The sequence below is a fragment of the Bombina bombina genome, chromosome 6 (assembly GCF_027579735.1).
Source record: "Bombina bombina isolate aBomBom1 chromosome 6, aBomBom1.pri, whole genome shotgun sequence".
NCBI classification, from domain to species: domain Eukaryota; kingdom Metazoa; phylum Chordata; class Amphibia; order Anura; family Bombinatoridae; genus Bombina; species Bombina bombina.
The window spans coordinates 895645948-895668366 of record NC_069504.1 but is presented as its reverse complement, the minus strand read 5'-3'; the positions used below and the strand labels follow the sequence as shown (position 1 = coordinate 895668366).

General features: G+C 34.6%; 2 protein-coding genes across 4 annotated transcripts in view; one reads left to right on the top strand and one right to left on the bottom strand.

The window, feature by feature from the left end:
- The window catches only part of CIAO2A (cytosolic iron-sulfur assembly component 2A), a 50507-nt gene extending 28446 nt beyond the window's left edge, over positions 1 to 22061 (bottom strand). The window contains exons 1-2 of the mRNA XM_053718474.1: positions 21935 to 22061; positions 19114 to 19278 (exon numbers count right to left, since the gene is read on the bottom strand). Of these exons, the coding sequence (XP_053574449.1) occupies positions 19114 to 19278; positions 21935 to 22031 (262 nt within the window). The 5' untranslated portion in view covers positions 22032 to 22061. The remainder of the gene's footprint in view (positions 1 to 19113; positions 19279 to 21934) is intronic.
- Positions 22062 to 22113: 52 nt separating this feature from the next.
- Positions 22114 to 22419, top strand: part of SPG11 (SPG11 vesicle trafficking associated, spatacsin) — a 244149-nt gene continuing 243843 nt past the window's right edge. Inside the window, exon 1 of one of the 3 annotated variants that reach the window (XM_053718473.1) lies at positions 22114 to 22219. Coding sequence is in view for 1 of the 3 variants with exons in the window: in XM_053718471.1 (XP_053574446.1) it covers positions 22217 to 22233 (17 nt within the window). In the remaining 2 variants the exon portion in view is untranslated. Of the gene's footprint in view, positions 22246 to 22419 lie in introns of all 3 variants that reach the window. The other 2 variants (XM_053718471.1, XM_053718472.1) reach the window with 2 other exon arrangements.

Here is a 22419-nt window from a genome sequence, read left to right as displayed (position 1 = left end):
AGCTAAAATGGCCTAGTGTACATCTGATACAAAAAATGTATATAAAATATATAAAAAAATGACTCTCATAATACAAGTGACATAGTTATATTTAGGAAAGAAAAAATCTCTTACTTTTAAAAAAAAATCTCCCACAATCTATTATCATAATATTAATATTTCATATAACCCTATTTAATAGTGTATAACCCATTTTATAAATGTGTCTGTGATAATTACCATTTATAAAAATATATACATAAATATAAATAATAAATTGTATAAATATAAGTGTATAAAAAATAAGTGTATAAAAAATATATATATAAGAGTTCTAATTCAAGTGAATTGACCATATTCGTGCACTATTTTACTTGTATCAGCTCTCATTCTAAAATTAGCCATCTATTAAGTTCTTGACATCTTAGAACCCTAATTCAAAACTATATTAATCTAACATCAACCCTCACACTTTTATAGTGATAGTTAATTAGTCATAACAGAGTTTTAATTTAACACTTATCAAGTACTTATATCTACTCCAATCCTAAAAGGTCATCAATAGAAATCTGAGTGTTATATATTATACTTCATTTGGGACACTTATCCTATATGTGGCTGTCTAAAAACCAACCTAATGAGATATGATTCCATAAGTCCACAATAATTCTATCATTCAATAATATGATTAAAATCTAATTCACTGTTCAAGCCTTTGGGATATAAAGTCCCAAATGTATAAATAAGTCCAGCCTCTTGTCTTAATAACCTGTATAACCTGAATAATATCATTTTAGAGAATGAAGACATTTTTTATTAATAAAACACCCTAGAACCCCAATATTCTATTTTCTCCCAAAAGTACATAAGAATATGGAGAACCCACCGGGGAGACCCATAATATCGGGTATTGACTCAATAACATCAAACTTATCACAATATACAGATCAATATTTACAAAAATATGTAAAGAAAATTCCATCATATCTAAAAGACACTACACATTTTTTGAATATATTGAATGATATAAAATGGGAGAGAAATTTTATACTGGTCACGTGTGATGTGAGCTCCCTCTATACATCTATAAAACATGATCTAGGTTTAGAGGCTGTTAAACACTATATTAGAGAAGATGAGGAAATGGCCTTTGTAAACGGAGACTTTTTACCTGAATGTATTCTTTTTATTCTAACAAATAATTATTTTAAGTTTGATGGGCATTATTACCAACAAATTCAGCGAACAGCTATGGGCACGAGATTCGCACCCAGTTATGCCAATTTGTTTATGGGCTATTTTGAGAAGATCTTTTTTGAAACTACACTATGGGGTGCGAATCTTGTGCTCTATAAGCGTTTTATAGACGATATGTTCTTTATTTGGAGGGGAGATGTGGAACTACTCCACTTATTTATAGAAGATTTGAATACAAATAAGTTAGGTCTAAAATTTATTCATGACTTTAGTAGTAGAACAATTTATTTTCTAGATATAGAGATCAATATTATTGAGAATGAAATAACCACAGCCACCGTTTTTTTAAAAAAGTTGACGCCAATAATTATATAGATTATAAAAGTAACCATCATAGAAGGTGGAAACAAAACATTCCACAAAGGCAAATATTGAGGATTACACGTAACTTTTCTAACATTAATGATTTTGATAAACAATCCAAAATTTTGCAAGAAAGATTTGTACAAAAAGGGTACAACATAGAAACCATTAAAAAAACAATAAAAGAAGTTAGACAAATGGATAGGGAAAATTTAAAAAAAAATGAGAAATCGTTAAAAAGAAATAAGGTAGAAGATAGTGATATGAAAGTACCTTTTATAACAAATTATTCATCTCAACATAGACAGATTGAGAAAATTATAGCTCGACACTGGCATTTGATAAAAAGCGATCCACTAATAGGTCAAAGAATAAGTAAGAAACCTGAATTTATTTTTAGAAAAGTGAAAAAAACTAAGAATATTCTTTCCCCGAGTGAGTATAAAGCAGGGATAAAGGAAATAGACAGGAGCTTATTCGGAGAAAAGATACTGGGGTTTTATCCCCGTCACACATGCAAGTCATGCACTTATAGTAAAAAAAAACGAACTTGGTGAAATCACAAAATAATAAAGAGGATTATATCATAAAAGAAACAATAAGATGTTCTGATACTAATGTAATTTACCTACTTCAATATTCATGTAACTTTCAATATTTGGGGCAGACGAGTAGAATGCTCCGTGATAGAATCAGAGAGCATATTAGTAGTATTGAACAAGGTAAAACAGACACAAGACTATACAAACACTTCTATGAGAAACATCATAAGAACCCCAGGGATCTCATGTTCTGGGGGGAAAAGAAATTAGTTAAAACAATAGAGGGGGCAATATGGAATACAGGTTATTAAGACAAGAGGTTGAACTTATTTATAAATTTGGGACTTTATATCCCAAAGGCTTGAACAGTGAATTAGTTTTGAATTATATTATTGAATGATAGAATTATTGTGGACTTATGGAATCATATCTCATTTGGTTGGTTTTTAGACAGCCACATATAGGGTAAGGGTCCCAAATGAAGTATAATATATAACACTCAGATTTCTATTGATGACCTTTTAGGATTGGAGTAGATATAAGTACTTGATAAGAGTTTAATTAAAACTCTGTTATGACTAATTAACTATCACTATAAAAGTGTGAGGGTTGATGTTAGATTAATATAGTTTTGAATTAGGGTTCTAAGATGTCAAGAACTTAATAGATGGCTAATTTTAGAATGAGAGCTGAAACAAGCAAAATAGTGCACAAATATGGTCAATTCACTTGAATTAGAACACATATTTTTTTTATACACTTATATTTATACAATTATTATTTATATTTATATTATTTATGTATATATTTTTATGAATGGTAATTATCACAGACATATTTATAAAATGGGTTATACACTATTAAATAGGGTTATATGAAGTTTTAATATTATGATAATAGATTGTGGGAGATTTTTTTTTAAAAAGTAAGAGATTTTTTCTTTCCTAAATATAACTATGTCACTTGTATTATGAGATAGTCATTTTTTATATTTTTTTTATATACATTTTTTGTATCAGATGTACACTAGGCCATTTTAGCTGGGGAATTTATAGTGAATCGTGTGTATATATGTATATATGTGTGTATATATATATATATATATATATATATATATATATATATGTGTGTGTAATTATATATGTGTATTTTTGCAGTTTAATATAGTGATGTATTCACTTTGAATGATAGATAGAATTAACTGCACAATAAATTATATATATATATATATATATATATATATATATATATATATATATATATATATATATATATATATATATATATATATAAAGGAGGAAATCCCCAAAGGAGGACAAATAGAGGCCGAAGCTACATCCAAGGTCAGTTCAAAACCAGTGTATTGGAAGAGTGCAGGTACAGAGGCGAAGCCAGAACATTAACACCTGACGCGTTTCGCACATGCGCTTCATCAGAGGTATATATATATATATATATATATATATAATATAACAACGAACAGTGAGGATGAAAATAAATGTTTAAATTAAATGTAGGAGTGATGTATTATGGTATATTTATGGTAATTATAGAGAATATATATATATATATATATATATATATACATATATATATATATACACACACATATATATACACACACACATTTCTTTTTAAGGGCAAGAAGACTTGAAGGGTTAATATCCTGGAAACAATTCAAGGATCACAGGAGGCGGCGATTACACAGGCTATAAAAGTACTAACATGATTAAATATGGCATCTTGATAAAGGCACACTAGCCGAAACATGTTGAGAAAGCCATATTCTTTGTTTTAAAAAATCACTTCAAGGAGCATTTCTAAAGAAGAATTGTGGGATTTTTAAAAAAGAAGTTGAAAGATGAGCGCTCACAGAAATAACTTTACTTTTTGGCATATCCCAAACGAACAGAAGCGGATCTATACCTGACGCAGGGTGTATCCAGGAAGAGATTGGCTACCTGAGGTCACGTGATCCATCCAGGAAACACAGCGAGAAGGTTCAATATAGAGAGTGTGGTCGCTACATAGTGGCAATTTTACCACCCGGAGAGGTGCACAACGAATAAAGAACCAGAGATTGAGGATTACATCGGCTGACGGCGCAGCTCCTGGCGGCATAGTGACTTACACAGGAGTGTTTCGATAAGGTCACAGGAGGTATGAGGGAAGCGTGTTAATACACAAGCATTAATACAAACACCCACATCTCCTAATCGTTACCAGCATAGGTTGAAGGACTAACAGGATAATAACAGTTTAAACAGAGAACATTTTCTCATAATATCTACAAAGGACTTTAATTACACTATGTCCCTTCGAGTCCCTGCATCTATATAATTATAACACTTGAAGAAATAACAATCTTCGTAAGAACTAAGGACTTCTTAGTAGGATAGTGCATAGACGGAATCATAGCCCATTGGAATTTGCACACACCTTGAAGGTTTTTAAAGTGCAGTCATTTTGTAGTGTTTGCTTTTTAAATTAAATTGTATTTGCCCAATCTAGTAGCCCAAATATTAGGTTACAAGTATGAATGGATTACAGGTGTATGATAATATGTATCGTTTAAGAGTCTAACTTTTTATCTATAAGGAGATATTGCTTTTTTGCTAGAATACATTTTTATACTAAACTGTAATTTCACTGTCATTTTTACTCCAATTCCCAGAGAATATCATCATAGTGATGATATCAAATAAATTTCAAATAGTTACTATCACCATTTGAATATTTGATACATTTGTATACGTATTACAGTAGCAACTGAGCTATTTTAGAACATATAACTTTTATATTAATATATTGTGACTAAAAACAGCATTTGAAGTAGTAATGGTACCAAGTTCTTGTTGAATTTTTATTTGTGGTGAACATTTTTTATACTTTTGTTCTTTAATTAAATCATCCTTTACCCATTCCAGCAGTAACTGCACCATCCTTTATGTTTTTTGAAGTATTTGTTATTTACAAATGAATTTTGGGATAATTTGTATTTATTAAGGAGGCAAAGTCTGGGTGTTATTATAGAATAGCAATACCCCAACCCAACCTTTTAAAGTTCACTAAGGTGATGTTGTCCGACTGGAATCTGATAACCCGGACTAAAGATAATTGAGGCCAAGCTACCAAAGCATTGAAGATTGCTCTCAACTACAAGATGTTTAAGGGGAGAGATTTTCTGACATCCGTCAGGAAAATCTTCATGGACAGGGAATCTATGATTGTCCCTAGGAAACACACTCTTGTATCTGGAACTAGAGAACTCTTCTCCAGATTCACTTTCCACCCGTGGGAACGTAGAAAAGACAACAACATCTCTGTATGAGATTTTGCAAGATGAAAAGATGACGCCTGAACCAAGATGTCATCTAGATAAGGCGCCACAGCAATACCCTGGGATCTGATCACTGCCAATATAGCCCCAAGAATCTTTGTGAATATTCTGGGAGCCATGGCAAGACCAAAAGTGACTGCAACAAAGGCCAAAATGGAGTGCAACAAACTGGAAATGCTTGTCCAGAAAAGCAAACCTTAAAAACTGGTGATGATCCTTGTGAATGGGAACGTGTAAATACACGTCCTTCAGGTCTATAGTCATCATGAACTGACCTTTCTGAACCAATGGAAGAATGGAATGAATAGTTTCCATCTTGAAGGAGGGAACTCTGAGAAATTTGTTGAGGCACTTTAAGTCTTCGATTGGACGGAAAGTTCCCTAGATTTGAATAAAATCTTTGTTCCTCTAGAGGGACTGGTACAATAACTCCGAGAGAGGAGAGGTCCTCTATGCAATTTAAGAACGCCTCCCTCTTTACCTGGTTTGAGGATAGTCTTGATAAGAGAAATCTGCCCCTTGCAGGGCAAGTCTTGAATCCTATCTTTTAACCCTGGGATACTATGTCCACAGCCCACGGATATGGGACATTGCGTATCCAAGCTTGTCAAAAAAAGGAAAGCCTGCCCCCCCACTTGATCAAAAATCGAATCGGGGCGGATCCTTTATGCTGAATTAGAATTAGCGGAAAGCTTCTTGTTTTTTTCTGATATTCCAAGGCTGGCTGGACTTCCAAGAGGACCTGGATTGGTCTGGTTTAGAAGAAGAAGAGGAAGACTTCTGTCCCTTAAATTTGCGAAAGGAACGAAAATTAGAAGTATGTCGACCCTTAGATCTATTCTTGTTGACCTGAGGAAGGAAAGATCCCTTTCCTCCCATAATCTCTGAAATGATTTTTGCCAGACCAGGACCGAATAAGGTTTTACCCTTATTAGGTAAAGCCAAAAGCTTGGCTTTTGAAGAGCCATCAGCAGACCAAAATTTTAACCGCAGAGCTCTACAAACTAGGACAGTGAAGCTAGCCATCTTAGCTCCCAGCCTAATTACCTGCATGTTCGCATCGCAGATAAAGGTATTAGCCAATTTAAGAGCCTTAATCCTACCTTGGATCTCTCCTCAATCGTAGTCTCCTCCAATATCAAATCAGACAGGGCATTGCAACAATAAGATGCTGCTCCCGCAACCTTAGCAATACTTGCCGCAGGTTGCCACTGTAATCCTTGATGGATGTACATCTTTTTTAAGTAAGCCTCTAGCTTCTTATCCATGGGATCTTTAAAGGAACAACTATCGGCTATAGGAATGGTAGTTCTTTTAGCTAGAGTAGAGATAGCTCCTTCTACTTTAGGTACAGTACGCCATGAGTCATGAATGGAGTCAGCAACAGGAAACATCTTTTTAAAAACAGGTGAAGGAAAAAAAGGAACCCCTGGCTTGTCCCATTCCTGAGCTATAATTTCAGACATCTTGTCTGGAACAGGAAAAACATCCTCAGAAGAGGGAGAATCATAAACTCTGTTAAGTTTAGAAGACTTTTTAGGATTGACAGCAATCGAAGTTTCAGAGTCAACCAAAGTAGCTAGAACCTCCTTCAGTAGTAAACAGAGATGTTCAAGCTTAAATCTGAAATTAACTTCTTCAGATTCACAAGACTTTTCTCCCATAGTATCAGAGTCTGAGATTTCAGCTTCAGAAGCTACTGAAGTATCCTCCTCATCAGACATCTGAAAAAGGTTGACCAGCGCAGTTTTAGATTCAGAAACCTTGTTAGCAGACAAATGTTTAGATTTCCTCTTTTGCTTACCCAAAGACAGGAAATGCAGACAAAGCCGCAGATACTGCAGAAGTAATCTGAGTGGCAAAATCCCCAGGTAAATAAACACCACCAGGAGGTTGAGAGGACACAGAAGGCACAGTATGAGAAACAAATAAGGCATGGGACGTTTGAGGAGAAAGCTGAGGCATGTCACGTACAGCAGTATCCTGAGAGACACCTAGCTCAGAAGGGAGTAAGCATTTATCAAAAGAAGCAGAAGAATTCTGTTATGTGTCCATAGCTACATAGCCACGAATAAAAAACAAAAATAAATTTTAAACAGACTATTATGGAAAAGTTTATTAAACTAAGACAAAAAAAATTCAAACTTTAAAAACAACCTCAGATTGCCTGAGGCTCCTACCGCGGTCAGCAATTGAATACCACCAGTAATAGGAAGCGAGACTCTGCAGTTGATAACAGAAATGCTCTCCTCCTGGAAGACGATCCAATCGTCAAACACAAGGTGCCAAGCCGTCTCTTCAAGACTGACTAAGCTCCACTCTTGAAAAGCATTCAGAAGAGCGGAGAGTCACATGAACGGATTGTGGAAATAAAAATGCGCCACAGACTACAAGCGTGCAAAGTCTACTGTTTAAAAAACTAAAGTAAACTGAGCCGCAATACTAAATCCGAAAACGGGCTTCATAATAATGGGGAAATTGTTAAAACCCCTATAACCCTTCAGCCAGTGAATAAAAAGGTTAAAATTATAAGCTCAGCTTAGTATTAACCCCATATTTCTCTCAGAATCCCTTCATGATAATAAAGGTATGGCATTCTGTGTAAAATCAGATCCCACATACAAAGTGCCGGTAATTAACTGCCCATAAAAAGTACCCTTAAACTAAAAAGGATAACTATGTCCCAGAAAGATATCCACTTGAGGGTTAACCTCTGAAGTGCTATCCTTCAGTACCTAGAAGGCAAAAGCACTTACCTTTGGATCCAGCTGCAGGGTAGATCACAGCTACTGAGGTGTGACAGGTACTTCTCTCCCTGTCATGGACCTGTAGTAAAAGAAAGAACAGAGTAACCAACTCTGGCTTTCTGCAAAGAGGTAGCAAAGGTGTTAGAAGGCGGCGAGGTAGTCTTTGCTTTACTTCTAACTGCTAAAAGCCACCACTACTCTTACTAAAGAGATTGACGTGGACACAGCTAAACCCCAATCCTTGCAAGCAGGGAAAAGTACCCATAAAAGGATTAAATATCTTCAGACACCAACTTCACACATCCTCCATTGACAGCGGCAAAGAGAATGACTGGGTATTATGGGAAAGGGAAGATACACTTAACAGCTTTGCAGGGGTGCTCTTTGCCTCCTCCTGCTGGCCAGGAGTTGAATATCCCATTAGTAATTGGAATGACGTCGTGGACTCACCATGCCATAGGAAAGAAAAGGAACTGAAGTATACGCAGAATTTGCACTCTGATCCGGGACAAAAACACTTTCAGCACTCTAAGATAAAATACCTTCCACACCTTATGAAGTCTACATCAGAAGACAAGCTTATGCTCCTGTATTTGAGTGTCATAGATTTAGAAAAAGACCTCTAGACTGCAAGGCAGCTGACCTAATTACTGAGCAACAAATGCTCAACAGAAAGTAACTAGTCAAACATGTGGAAACAAGAGGAAACCCCCCCAAAATAGGGATGACACCCTCTAAGCCTCCTGATCCCGCAAACTCCAAAAGGAAGACTCTCTCTCCATGAATACAGGAGACAGAATAAACAATGTGAAGGCTGTCCAGACCAAAAGGTGGATATAAATCCTAGAGGAGAATTTCCAGAAAACTGGGAAAACCCCCTATCATTCCTATGCATTAGGAGATAACAGGTAGACTTTTATGTTGCTTATGAACTATTTGAAAAACCCAGGAGATTTCTGAACCTAAATGCTAAGGATATCATACATTCTTAAAAAGAAAAACTGATCACTCAATAGGAGGAACAACCCGAAAGAAGTGAGACCTCGGCACTGAGTGTCACGGCTGTGCCCTGAGTTGATCCTGGGACCTTCGGTCTCTGGCCAGTAACCTTCCCTCCTGAACCACTGGAGGACTCTGAGATCCATAATGAAAATATAACCAGAAGATCTACCCCTTGAGGAGATATCAAACAGATAAAAATCCAGACTGGCATATATTCCTTAGGAAAGAGAAAACCCACAGCCCTAATCATGGGAAGAGGATGGAACCTCAACAGTAGGGATGCACCGAAATTTCGTCCGCAGAAAGTTTCGGCCGAAAATGGCATTTTTGGCTATTTCGTTTTTCGTTTTTTATGCCTGTTATTTTCGGTAAAATTGTGTAGCATGTTTCAAATTTGATGCTAGCATAGAGCTGCTGTTTAAGTTTATTACTTGACTTACTGTTCTGCATATAATGAGTTTTCTAGGACTATACTATATTTGGATACATGGTAAAAAAAAAAACCTGTTAAATAGGATTCTGTTACATAGAACTAAATGAAGAATAATATAGTATATTGATATTTATAATTGTTTTAAGTAGGGATGCACCAACATTTTGGTCGCAGAAACATTTTGGCTGAAAATGGCATTATTTTTTGCCTGTTTTTATTTTTTTCTTGGTAAAATTATTGTGTAGCATATTATTGTTTTAAGATATTTTTGTCCAATTTAAGTGTGTTACTTTCAATAAAAGTGTGGACTTTTTTTTATTGGCTCTAATTTATGAAAAAAAAAAAAAAAAAAAAAAAAAAATTGAAAAAATACATTTTCGGTATCTGTTTCGGTTTTCGGTCAAGTGCATCACAGATTTTCGGATTCGGTCCAGAATTTCCATTTCGGTGCATCACTACTCAACAGTAAGTCGTAAATAACAGGAACTCAATAAACAAGATCCGCTAACATAATTTCCTATAAGTACTATACAGAAGTACAGCTATGTGCAACAATAGCACAACGTGATTGATACTATAGAATACCATAGCAGAGACCAATGAAAAAGGATACAGACACATCATTATACCAATAAAGATGTAACAGAGCATAGAAATAAATTATAGTAGAACCAAGCATGGAACATAAAAAAAAAAAGTTCTCGGAATTGCACGGCCAGAAAGGTAAAGAAGGAGATATGGTAATCCTGACCTAGCTGACCCCCCCCCCCCCAAAAAAAAGCAAATGATTGCACAGCAATAAGAATAATACTAGACTTGAACAGCAAAAATTAGCCATGTACCGGAGTACAAGGCAATAAATAACAGTATTCTATTGCACAGCAGTAAATAATAGTAGTACAGTAGGGCAAATATGGAAAATATAGACGCATCAGCCCAGGTGCCTAATATTGCACAATAACATCCATACAAGATTGAAAAGAATTGAGGGTCTACACATATAATAAATATAATTAGACAGCCAAAACTGAGAGTCCCTCTAAAACAAAAGTATTATGTACTTTTTAAAAGTATTGTTATGAACCAGAGAAACTAAAAAATAAAAAAGTTATTGCACAGCATAGCAATAAACAACATTACAAGATACACAAAATACTATATAATAATAATAATAATAATAATAGAGCAGAGATTGGCAAAGCCCAGCAGCCAGGTAGACTATGGCTCCTAGAATTTTACCCCTAGCTACTAACTTTTTGGGTTATTCTCCATATTTCTATATACAAATACCACTGTCTGGCTCCTAAAAGCATGACTCATGACTGGCTCCTAAATATTCTTACTGGCTCCTAAATTTTATACAAATTTGTTGACTCCTGGCATGGAGAGAATTATGTTACTGCACAGTACTAAACAAGCAGCAACAGTAAACAGAATATAAAATACGGTAGTATCATATAGAGGGAAACACATGTTATTGCACAGATATAAATAAGAACACCACCAAATATGTAAAATACTGTAGTATCCCAAAGAGGGAAAATAGATTATTGTAATAACAGTACAAAATAAATAAAATACTGTAGTATCTCATAGAGAAAAAAAATATGTTGTTGCAAAGCAATAAGAACAATATTACAAGATATGTAATAAACTGAAGTATTCCATAGATGGAAAAATATATTATTGCATAGCAATAAATAACAACCGTTCAATAGAAGTAAAATACTGTAGTATCCCATAGACTCTTAGAGGGAAAGATGGGATATTGCAAGGCAATAAATAACAGTACAAAATAAATAAAATACAGTAGTATCTCAGAGGAAAAAAAAAATCTGTTGTTGCAAAGCAATAAGAACCACAAGATACAAAATACATAAAATACTGTAGATTAAATTTCTTTTTACTCAAGATCTTCATTAAAGAAATAGGTTGCATAGACCCAGTTGACATTAAGGTTATACATGATGCTTCATATAGAGTGCTATATTAGAAATGTTTTGCTAATTTATGCTTATGTTTCATATTTTAGTATTTATTTTCTAGCATAAGTGTTTAAGAATGCTGTTTGGTTTTCTTTTTACATTATGATCTTTAAATATCTTTTCACCCAGTTCGCTATGTAGTTCCCCACGTAAACAGGTACCTCAGGAAGCTGTCCGACGCTTACAGGATAAATTTCTGAACTATTTATTTTTAGTTAATTTCCCTCATCCCCGTGTGAATATTTGCCTGCTATCTTATTACCTATATTTATCCTATAAAACCCTTTGAAATACTCTATTACTCATCACTCCATACCTACTGTTGATAACCATGGCAACATACACTAAAGAAAGAACACTTAAAAGGGACATAATACTCATATGCTAAATCACTTGAAACTGATGCAGTATAACTGTAAAAAACTGACAGGAAAATATCACCTGAGCATCTCTATGTAAAAAAGGAAGATATTTACCTCACAATTTCTTCAGCTCAGCAGAGTTAGTTCTATGTAAAAAAAATATACTTCAGCTGTTGCTCAGCTGCAGGTAAAAAAAATTAAAATGAAAAAATGAACAGCAGCCAATCAGCATCAGCAGTACTGAGGTCATGAACTCTTTTACTGTGATCTCATGAGATTTCACAGTAAACTTCCTTAAATTGAATAGGGAAATAAGATGAATGTGCACGTAAGCTCACTCCCTTAGCTGTCCCGGGACAGACATACTGATTTGCTGCTTAGAAGTCCTTTACAATGGGATGTGGATACTGAGGATTTTTTTAGGTAAAATATCTTTCTTTTTTACATAGAGATGTTCAGGTGATATTTACTAGTCAGCTTTTTACAGCTATGCTGCATCACTTTCAAGTGTTTCAACATTTGGGTATAATTGCCCTTTAAAATAGCTAGCCAAAATGTGAAAGGCTTCTTATCTGCAGAAAAAAAGATCAATAGCCTATTTTGACTTCCATAAAAAAGGAATTGATATTATCATGACTCAAGAAACTCGTTTAAAAAAAATTAATAAACCCACTTTATCCAACAGATATTACAATCAACACTTTTTTTTAGTTCAGGCCCAAATCGTAAAAACCGAGTTTGTATCTCCTTTAAACACCACACTCCCTTTTGGGAGAATATTGATTTTGTTAGGCCTGTATTATGGCAGCCCCATTACATAAGCAAATATTTACGCTCCAAATAAGCCGACCCCCCCTCTTCTTTAAATCGCTGGTTAATGTGCTGCTGGACATTTCTAAGGGCTCAATTATTTTTGGAGGCGATTCTAATTTTCCTATCAACCCTACATTGGACACCTCAACTGGTAAATCATACCTTTGCAATACTCAATTGAAAAATAATTGTGCAATTTTGCAATCAATTACCTTCATCAACACATGGAGGACAGTCCACACAACACGTAAGGATTACACATTCTTCTCCCATCCCCAACATTCATATTCCAGGTTAGATTATATTTTTTGCAACCAAGCATTACTCACAAATCTCCTTCACTCCACTATTTCCCATACACCTTGGTCAGACCACAATATGGTAATCACCATCTTTAAGTGGTCTTCCAAATCACAAAATACATTTAATTGGAGACTCAATGATTCTATCCTCACGAATCAGGACACGGTACATAAAATAATAAAATACACTGATGAATACTTTCTCATTAACAGATCTGAAGATACCTCAATCACCAATAACTGGGAAGCATACAAAATGTTTTATACGAGGTGTCTTAATAAAAAATATAACGCTAAACAAAGGAAACTCAGAATGATGCAATTTACCTCCCTAAAAAAAGATCTTAACACCCAGGAACAAATTCATAAATTAGATCCGACATCCACTCAAAAACGTACCAATCTTACCATAGCAAGAGACAATCTTAAAACATTTTTAATACTAAATGCTCATATGCGAGCCCTTACTACTAAATCAAAATTCTACGTGGAGAGTAACAAGGCAGGTCATCTATTGGCGAGATCCCTCAAAAAACAAAATTATAGCGCATTTATTAGAAACCTTACACATACCTCCGGTAGGTGTATTACTAAAAATGAGGATATAGCAGATGCCTTTGTATTTTATTACTCCAACCTATATAATCTTAACTCTGATGTTATGCCTGACAAAATTAATTATATAGAAAAATACCTAGCAACATTAGAAACCCCTTCCTTTTCAGAAGAAGATAAACAATCACTAGACTCACCAATAACGCTTCAAGAAATTAAAACTATAACAAAATCATTACCAATAGGTAAATCCCCTGGTCCAGATGGACTCACGGCAAAATTCTATCAAATATTACAAAACCAAATTGGTCCACATTTACTCGATCTCTTTACCTCCATTGATCAGGGTAATGCTTTTTTCCCAGCCATTATTGGAGGCTTTAATAACGGTAATTCCAAAGCCAGACAAACCAAGAGACCAAGTAGGGAATTATAGACCTATATCCCTCATAAATTTAGACATAAAAATATATGCTAAGATACTTGCGACGTGGACGAATGTGATGCTGCCAAAGGTGATACACCCAGATCAAGTGGGGTTTATAAGAGGTAGGGAGGCAAACGATAATACTATAAGAGTCTTACACTCATTGCAACTAGCCGTAGATAACAACACCCCCCTTACCCTTCTTTCCACAGATGCGGAGAAAGCTTTCAATAGGGTGGACTGACATTTTATGTGGAAAACCCTATCGAAATTTGTCTTTTCAAAATGTTTTCATTAACAGAATTCAAGATTTATACAACTATCCTTGTGCAAAAATTAAAGTCAATAATAATATTTCACAAGCATTTCCAGTTTCTAATTGCACACGCCAAGTTTGCCCATTGTCCCCTTTACCATTTGCCCTTACAGTGGAAATTTTAGCAATCCAGATTAGGAAGAGCCCAGCTATTCAAGGTGTACAATATATCAATCTCACCCAAAAATGACTTTTATTCGTGGATGATGTAGTTTTTACTCTTCAATCCCCATCTACGTCACTACCTGCATTAATACATACACTAAAAAATTACAAACAAGCCTCGAATTTCTCCATAAATATAGGGAAATCTGGACTTATGCCAATTAATCTACTGCCAAAGGATCTAGAGTTTGTAGCCCACAATACCAAATTCATCATTAATGATAGATTTAAATATTTAGGCCTGATGTTCCCGAAAAAGGCACACGATTTATTCCACATCAATTTTATAGCACTACAAGCCAATATACGGAAGCTTCTAGAAACCTGGCATAAACAGGGTAATTTATCCTACATGGGTAGAATTAACACGGTTAAAATGATGGTTATACCTAAGTATCTGTATCTATTTCAAATGTTACCAATAGCTTTACCTTATTCTTACCTTAGACCCCCAAAAAAAAAAAAATCATAAACTCTTTCATTTGGTCCTTTAAAAAAAACAAGAATTGCTCATGATACATTAAGGAGGATGGAGGACTTAATGTCCCCAATACAACTAATTATTATAGAGCAGCTCATTTAACTAGAATAATAGCTTGGAATCATGCATGCCATTCCAACTTATGAATTCAGATTGAAGCTTCCCTATCTAACACTAAATTTATAAGAGATATCAACTGGCTCCCTAAATCGACTAGGCCAAACACTTTACTAAACAATTGATATATTAAAGCTACACTTGAGTTCTGAGATTATGTCACTGCTCATATAAAGGGTATATCCACTCCAATATCTCCCTTGTCCCCATTATTGAACAACCGCCTCTTCCTACAGCATCACTCCTTTACTCATATAAACGTGATTGAAAATTTTCAAAACCTTCCTATATTTTTAATGTCTGATTCTAGCTCTGTTAAGGATAGAATCTCATTGATGGAAGAATTAGGACCTCCTTTCAATAGTTGGTATTCATATTTTCAAATTAGACATGCAATTAATACTAGCCCATATAAACAGAATATCCTACACTTTTTGAAAAAATATGCACTAATACCACTATCAATAATACATAAAATGCTTAGAGGTTCCTTTCCTGTAGAAAGGCCCACATAGGAGAACCAGATTATAAAATAGATTACCCCATACAGTGAATAGAGACGTAAATGTCTAAAACATTTAATTTAAGACCTGATGAGATGTTTACAATTTCAAGGAAGTGGAAATTAGCATGCTGGAGCCTCAAAAATACATGCCCATATATGGGTTTCCTGCCAAGGTGAGAAGGTTTGAAAAACACAAACATTCTCAGGGACTGTAATTTTAACATCCACAAGTTAAATGATCCCCTATTGAGTTTCCCCATGTACAGAGAACAGACAAATTGACATTTAAAGTCTCTGTATGGCATAAATAAGAATAAATAAATAATATCTTCATTTAGTCAAGGTAATCAAATGAATATATATATATATATATATATATATATATATATATATTCAGACAACATATTATATATGAATATAGAAATTTGGGAGATTGTCTAATTTTCTAATATTACATGAAGATTTGCTAAGCTTGATAGGTGACTATTTTAGTCGGTCTAAAATGTTTAACTGTGTCAGAATAATAACCTCTGAATCTCTTTATTTTTCAGACATATAATAACAAGATGTCCTATGAATATGGACCATAGACAAGATTCAGGCATTCAAGATTTATTAGAAATATGAAATATATTATATTCATGTTGGGATGCAGTGCAGCACTGAATATGAAATAGGCTGTATTTGTATATAAATGCCAGGATACTGGTGACATCTTAAATGGATTTAAAGATAATAGTTAGCAGTATAAATTCCTTTGATATAATATAATGTTAAAAACATAATATATTTGGTATCGGGGAAAATGATATGATACTACCCCATCTATAATTAATATTGTAATTTATTAATGCAATAAATTAGAGTATGTTTAAAATGATCATTATATGGGAGATATTTGAAATGTAGCAAAGATGAATGTTAAAGGGACATTAAACACTTTGAGATGGTAATATAAAATGATAAATTGTATATATAAAACAGCTCTGCAATATACTTTCATTATTTATTTTGTCCTCTTTGCCTGTAATTCCATTCTGAAATTGTGAGCTTTTCAGTTCCTGTTAGAAATGGAGTGCAGAACACTGTTAAATCCAGCACAACCATTGGCTGCACACTCTAGTGACCTATGTATAACTGTCCCTAATTGGCCACAGCAGAGAAGGTAACACAAGTTACAACATGGCAGCTCCCAGTGTTTTATAGACACTAAAACTTTACACTTATTTTGTCACTTTTTAAACAACTAATGAAACTTTAAAAATTACATCTACATGTTAGTCATGGACTAATCTTTTCTTTGAAATTCTGAATGCATCATTCTATCTAGCATGTATTTAGTGTTTAATTTCCCTTTAAGAATGAATCTGTTTTGTTTGCCATGTTGCCCCCGATGGCCAAAATCCGGTGTTGCGATGCAAGAATTACAGCCAAAAGAAATTGGTTGTTAACAAAGATGCATTTTTCCCTAACAACCATATATCCCAGGTTGTCCAATCAGAAGGGACAAGGATCCGTAAGGGCTATCCAATTGGTCAGTGATGGTACAAAACAAAAAGGGGTGGGGTAATATCACATGATAAAAAACCTCAAGCATAGAAAAGGCTGGAGGCTGTCTGTGTGCAAAAACTGTGACTGCTAAAAACTTGGCTGCGTTACCTACAGTTAGAAAAGGCATAATAGCTACCTTCTTTTCCACATGCAAAAACTCAATTTTGGTATTCTGAGACGAATTGGATAAACAAAGTTTTTGGGAGATTGAACTACAATTTGGTTCAAACTGGTGATGTATGGTTGTTATAATTTTTTTTTAATATTTTAAACAAAGGTAATTGGTAAAACCATAGTCAAATTGTAAGTAATAGATTAAAGAGAGCAGTTTATATTTTAGCTTGTATTCATAGCCTGTATATTTTAAACTAATCCTAAATTTCAAGTTGTTTATCTTTGCAAAATATATATATATATATATATATATATATATGAGAATTGGTTTTAATTATAAGTAACTGAGAATTTATTTCAGTTTAAGTAAATGGACATTTAAGGTAACTGTTTACATTAAGAATATATGTACTTTTAGTGTCCTAATTAGAATTGTATTAGAATAAATCGTAGCTAAATAGCTGAGTGCATTGCTTGAATGTTAGTAGCTGAATATATTGGAGTCTCGTTGTGATATTTTAAATGCAACTCTGATTTGGGAGGCTATTGTGAATAAGGCAACTTTTATGAACTTTGCATAGCATATTTTAATAGTTTCAAACGTGTATAGTATTGATTCATATCCTGGTTCCAACAAATATATTTCAATGTGTTTATAGATATCAACTAATAAAAAATAATTCAGGAATTTATATTAATTTTATGGTTTCTAGTATATGCATATTGATTAAGGGTTTATTTTAAAGAATCATTATTAAATATATTGTGTTATAACCCGGCCATATACTGACTATATATAGATAGATAGATTATATTATATAAATATATATATATATATATATATATATATATATATATATATATATATATATATATATATATATATATATATATATATATATATATATATAGTTCAAGGAGTAGCATTCAGGCCCCAGAAGACATGTAAAAAAAAAAAAAAGATGTGGTCTGAGCCATATTTCCTAAATATATCATTAGTGTAAAGACAACACAGGTCATCACTCTAAGAACACAGCTTCTACTGTTAAAGAAACATGAAACCCAAAATTGTTCTTTCATGAGTCTGACAGAGCATGCGATTTTAAACAACTTTCAATTTACAACTATTATCTAATTTGCTTCCTTCTCTTTGTATCCTTAGTTGAAAAACCATACCTGGGTAGTTTAAGGAGCAGCAATGCATTACTGTGAGCCAGCTGCTATTTGGTCGCTGCACATATGTCTCTTTCATTGGTTCACCAGATGTGTTCAGCTAGTTCCCAGTCGTGCACTGCTGCTCCGTTATCAAACGAATGAGGCAAATTCTATAATACAATCAAAGTGGAAAGTTGTTTAAAATCACATGCTCTATCTAAATCATTAAAACAAATCTTTTGGATTTCATGTCCCTTTAACCCCACAGGGGATAAACACAACCTAAAGTCTCTTTGGAGTGTCAATGCACTGCTACTCCTGAGCAGGACAAGGCTGGTAAGCAAACCAGGGGGAGGGCGCAGAATATGTGCATAGGCTATCAAGTCCCAGCTGTGTCCTGCTCAAGAGTGTATTGCATTGTTCTTACAAAAGGAAGAGCGAGATAACATTTCCATAAGGGCAAGATATCCACTTTATATAGACATGAGTAAACTGTACAAACACAAAGTTGGAAAACATATTGACCTCAAAACAGAAACCTCAGTTACATAATCTTAAAAAAAATACAAATATTTTTTTCCATGACTACCAAAGCACAGCAGAAGGGCCTGGATGTCCCATTCCCAATTATTACAGATTTAGAAATTGCTTATGCTTCTTACCAATAAGTGTGGCCAGTGAGCAATGTGGTACAGTCGGTGTGAATTTAATGGTCACACAATATAAATCCTCTGCTACCTCTTCAACGGACACACAACTTTCAGATACAACATCCAGATCTTCTAGTGTACTGGGCTTCTCTGGATCACGGATTGTCCTTATTATATCTGCATAGGAGAATAAACACAATTAGCTCTTTATTTTGTGACTGATAACAAATCAGGATGGTTAAAAATGGTTTACATTTATGAAATATCACAATACTAAGAAATAATGTATTTTTATGATATTTGCAACTTGTTATAAGTTGTTTTTTTTTGCATTTTATATGTGTTTGCTCAGTCATGTGACAGTCATACTTTGTAATCACACCATTTATCTGTAAGCTCTCATATCATTTACATATCAGTAGGATCTGATATTAACACTTTTTTTTTGCTATAGCTGTTTTGTTTAATGGTAAAATTCCACCAACCACTTTCCATATTTGTAGAAGCTTATCTGGACTTGCACCTAAAAGTAGACAGGGATATTCACTCTCTGTGTTAAAAGGACATAATAATCTAAAAATGATATGCTCCAATTCGTTAGAGTATGTAATTTTAAGACTAGCGACTCTGCATTAAAAGAAGTAACGCTCAGGACCTGCAGAGCTCACTGAAAAAGCCACAAATGTAGGGCATAAATTACAGGAAAAGGGGGAAAAATAAATATTTAAAATATATTGCAATGTTTTTTTACTACGTATAATTAAACATTTTATATTATATATTATATTAACTGCCCCTTTAAGAAGCTTATATGAGTTTACACTTTATGTTCTGTGTCTATTCAATACGTGTTATTTTTGCTCTCTCATGCAGACTGTTTGGGCATACACACATGATGCTCACTAGCCGTCACACACACACACAAGACATCCCTTCTTTCTTGTTGACACACAAACCTTCTCTCTCTCACACTAAGATCATCTCTTTTGTTCACACTCACACACATACACAGTGCATATGAATAGACCAGTCCAGTTGCTAAATGCAACTAAAATTCCTTGCAGGCGAGTAAAATTGGAAACTTGCCAAAGCCACTGGCAACTACTTTTGTTCACACTCACACACATACCTTCTGACCACAATTAGTGGGAGAAAAAAATAATCTCAGTTTTGCATTAAATATTTTCCTGGTGTTTTATTTCTACGTGAGGCTACATTGCTAGGTTACCAAAAATACTTCCGTTTTGCGATCATATGTTTTTGATTTTGATAAAGAATACAAATTTAAACAACTTTCCAATTCATTTATATTATCAAATGTGTTTCATTCTCTTGCTATCCTTTGTTAAAGAAGCAGCAATGCACTACTGATAGCTAGCTGAACACATCAGTTAAGCCAATGACAACAGGCATATATGTGCAGCTACCAATCAGCAGATAGCTTCCAGTAATGCACTGCTGCTATGGTTTCAGCATAGTAATGGCCCAGAGCAGTTAGGACGGCATGGAACGTCCTAACGGTGGGAAATGGTTAAGCGTTTTTTTAAAATACGTTTTATACACACCCAGCAACATCCACTGGCAATTGAACTTTCTTGAGGGCTTTCTTAAAGGGACATGAAACCCAGACATTTTCTTTCATGATTCAGACAGAGAATACAAATTTTAAACAACATTCCAATATACTTCTATTATCTAATTTGCTTTATTCTTTAGATATCCTTTGTTAAAGAAATAGCAATGCACATGGATGAACCAATCACACAAAGCATCTATGTGCATCCACCAATCAGCAGCTACTGAGTCTATTTAGATATACTTTTAAAAAAAAGATATAAAAAGAATGAAGCAAATTAGATAATAGAAGTAAATTGGAAAGTTGTTTAAAATTGCATGCTCTTTCTAAACCATTAAAGAAAAAAATGTGAGTTTCATAACCCTTTAAGTTTTTGCAGTTACTTGACTGGTGGGAACACACAGCTTTTTGTTTTTTTCTTTAGGCTACACACACATTATCTTTTAATTGGTTGACAGTGACAGTGCACACATTTTCTTTTATTTGGGTGACAGTGACACAAACATTTTCTCTTTTCTTTGGGTGACAGCGACTCACACATTTTCTCTTTTCTTTGGGTGACACACACATTTTCTCTTTTCTTTGGGTGACACACACACTTTCTCTTTTCTTTGGGTGACACACACACATCTCTTTTTTTGGGTGACACACATTTTCTATTTTCTTTAGGTGATACAGACACACATTTTCTCGTTTCTTTGGGTGATAGACACACATTTTCTCTTTTCTTTGGGTGACACAGTTTCTCTTTTTCTTTGGGTGACACACACAGTTTCTCTTTTCTTTGGTGACACACACACAGTTTCTATTTTCTTTGGGTGACACACAGTCTCTCTTTCCTTTGGGAGACACACACACACAGTTTCTCTTTTCTTTGGGTGACACACACAGTTTCTCTTTTCTTTGGGTGACACACACAGTTTCTCTTTTCTTTGGGTGACACACACAGTTTCTCTTTTCTTTGGGTGACACACACAGTTTCTCTTTTCTTTGGGTGACACACAGTCTCTCTTTTCTTTGGGTGACACACAGTCTCTCTTTTCTTTGGGTGACACACAGTCTCTCTTTTCTTTGGGTGACACACATCTCTGGTCACACACAAACCTCTATAGCTGTGAAATATACAACTTTATATAATGTGTGTGTTGCCATCACACACTACTTCCTCATGGGTCATGACTCGTGATGAATGACACACTCCTCTCTAGATGTCGCGCTGACATTTAAGTAACGACTAGCAGCAGAATCCCACATTACCGTAAACTTCCAGCGCCCTCTCCTCCATAATCCGGGGTTGGACTTTGTTTTCCTTCACCCCACGAAAAGCAGCTAGCAGCCCGGAGAGCAACTCCATGCTCGGCACGCCCACCGGGCACCGTAACAGTAGGACATACCCAAAGAGACTTACAGAACCAATGAGCAACCTGCCTACCACCCAGTTATCGAAACCGCGCCTCCCTTTAGCCTGCTGTGATGGAAACTTTTCCGGGCTCGCCTGTCAACCCGTGACACCACCAGGCAAGATGGCGGCCCCCTGATATGGTAACTGAGAAAATGTAAATAAACAGGCGAGTGTATGGTAGTGGAGATGGGCAACAGAACATAAAAGATAAAGTGGAACCAGTCAGTGATGGGTAGAATTATCAGGGAAGATTAGAAATTGATTGGGGAATGAGAGAGATTTCCTAAAAACACACTCTCTCATACTTAAAGGGACAGTCTACAATATATTGTTTTATTGT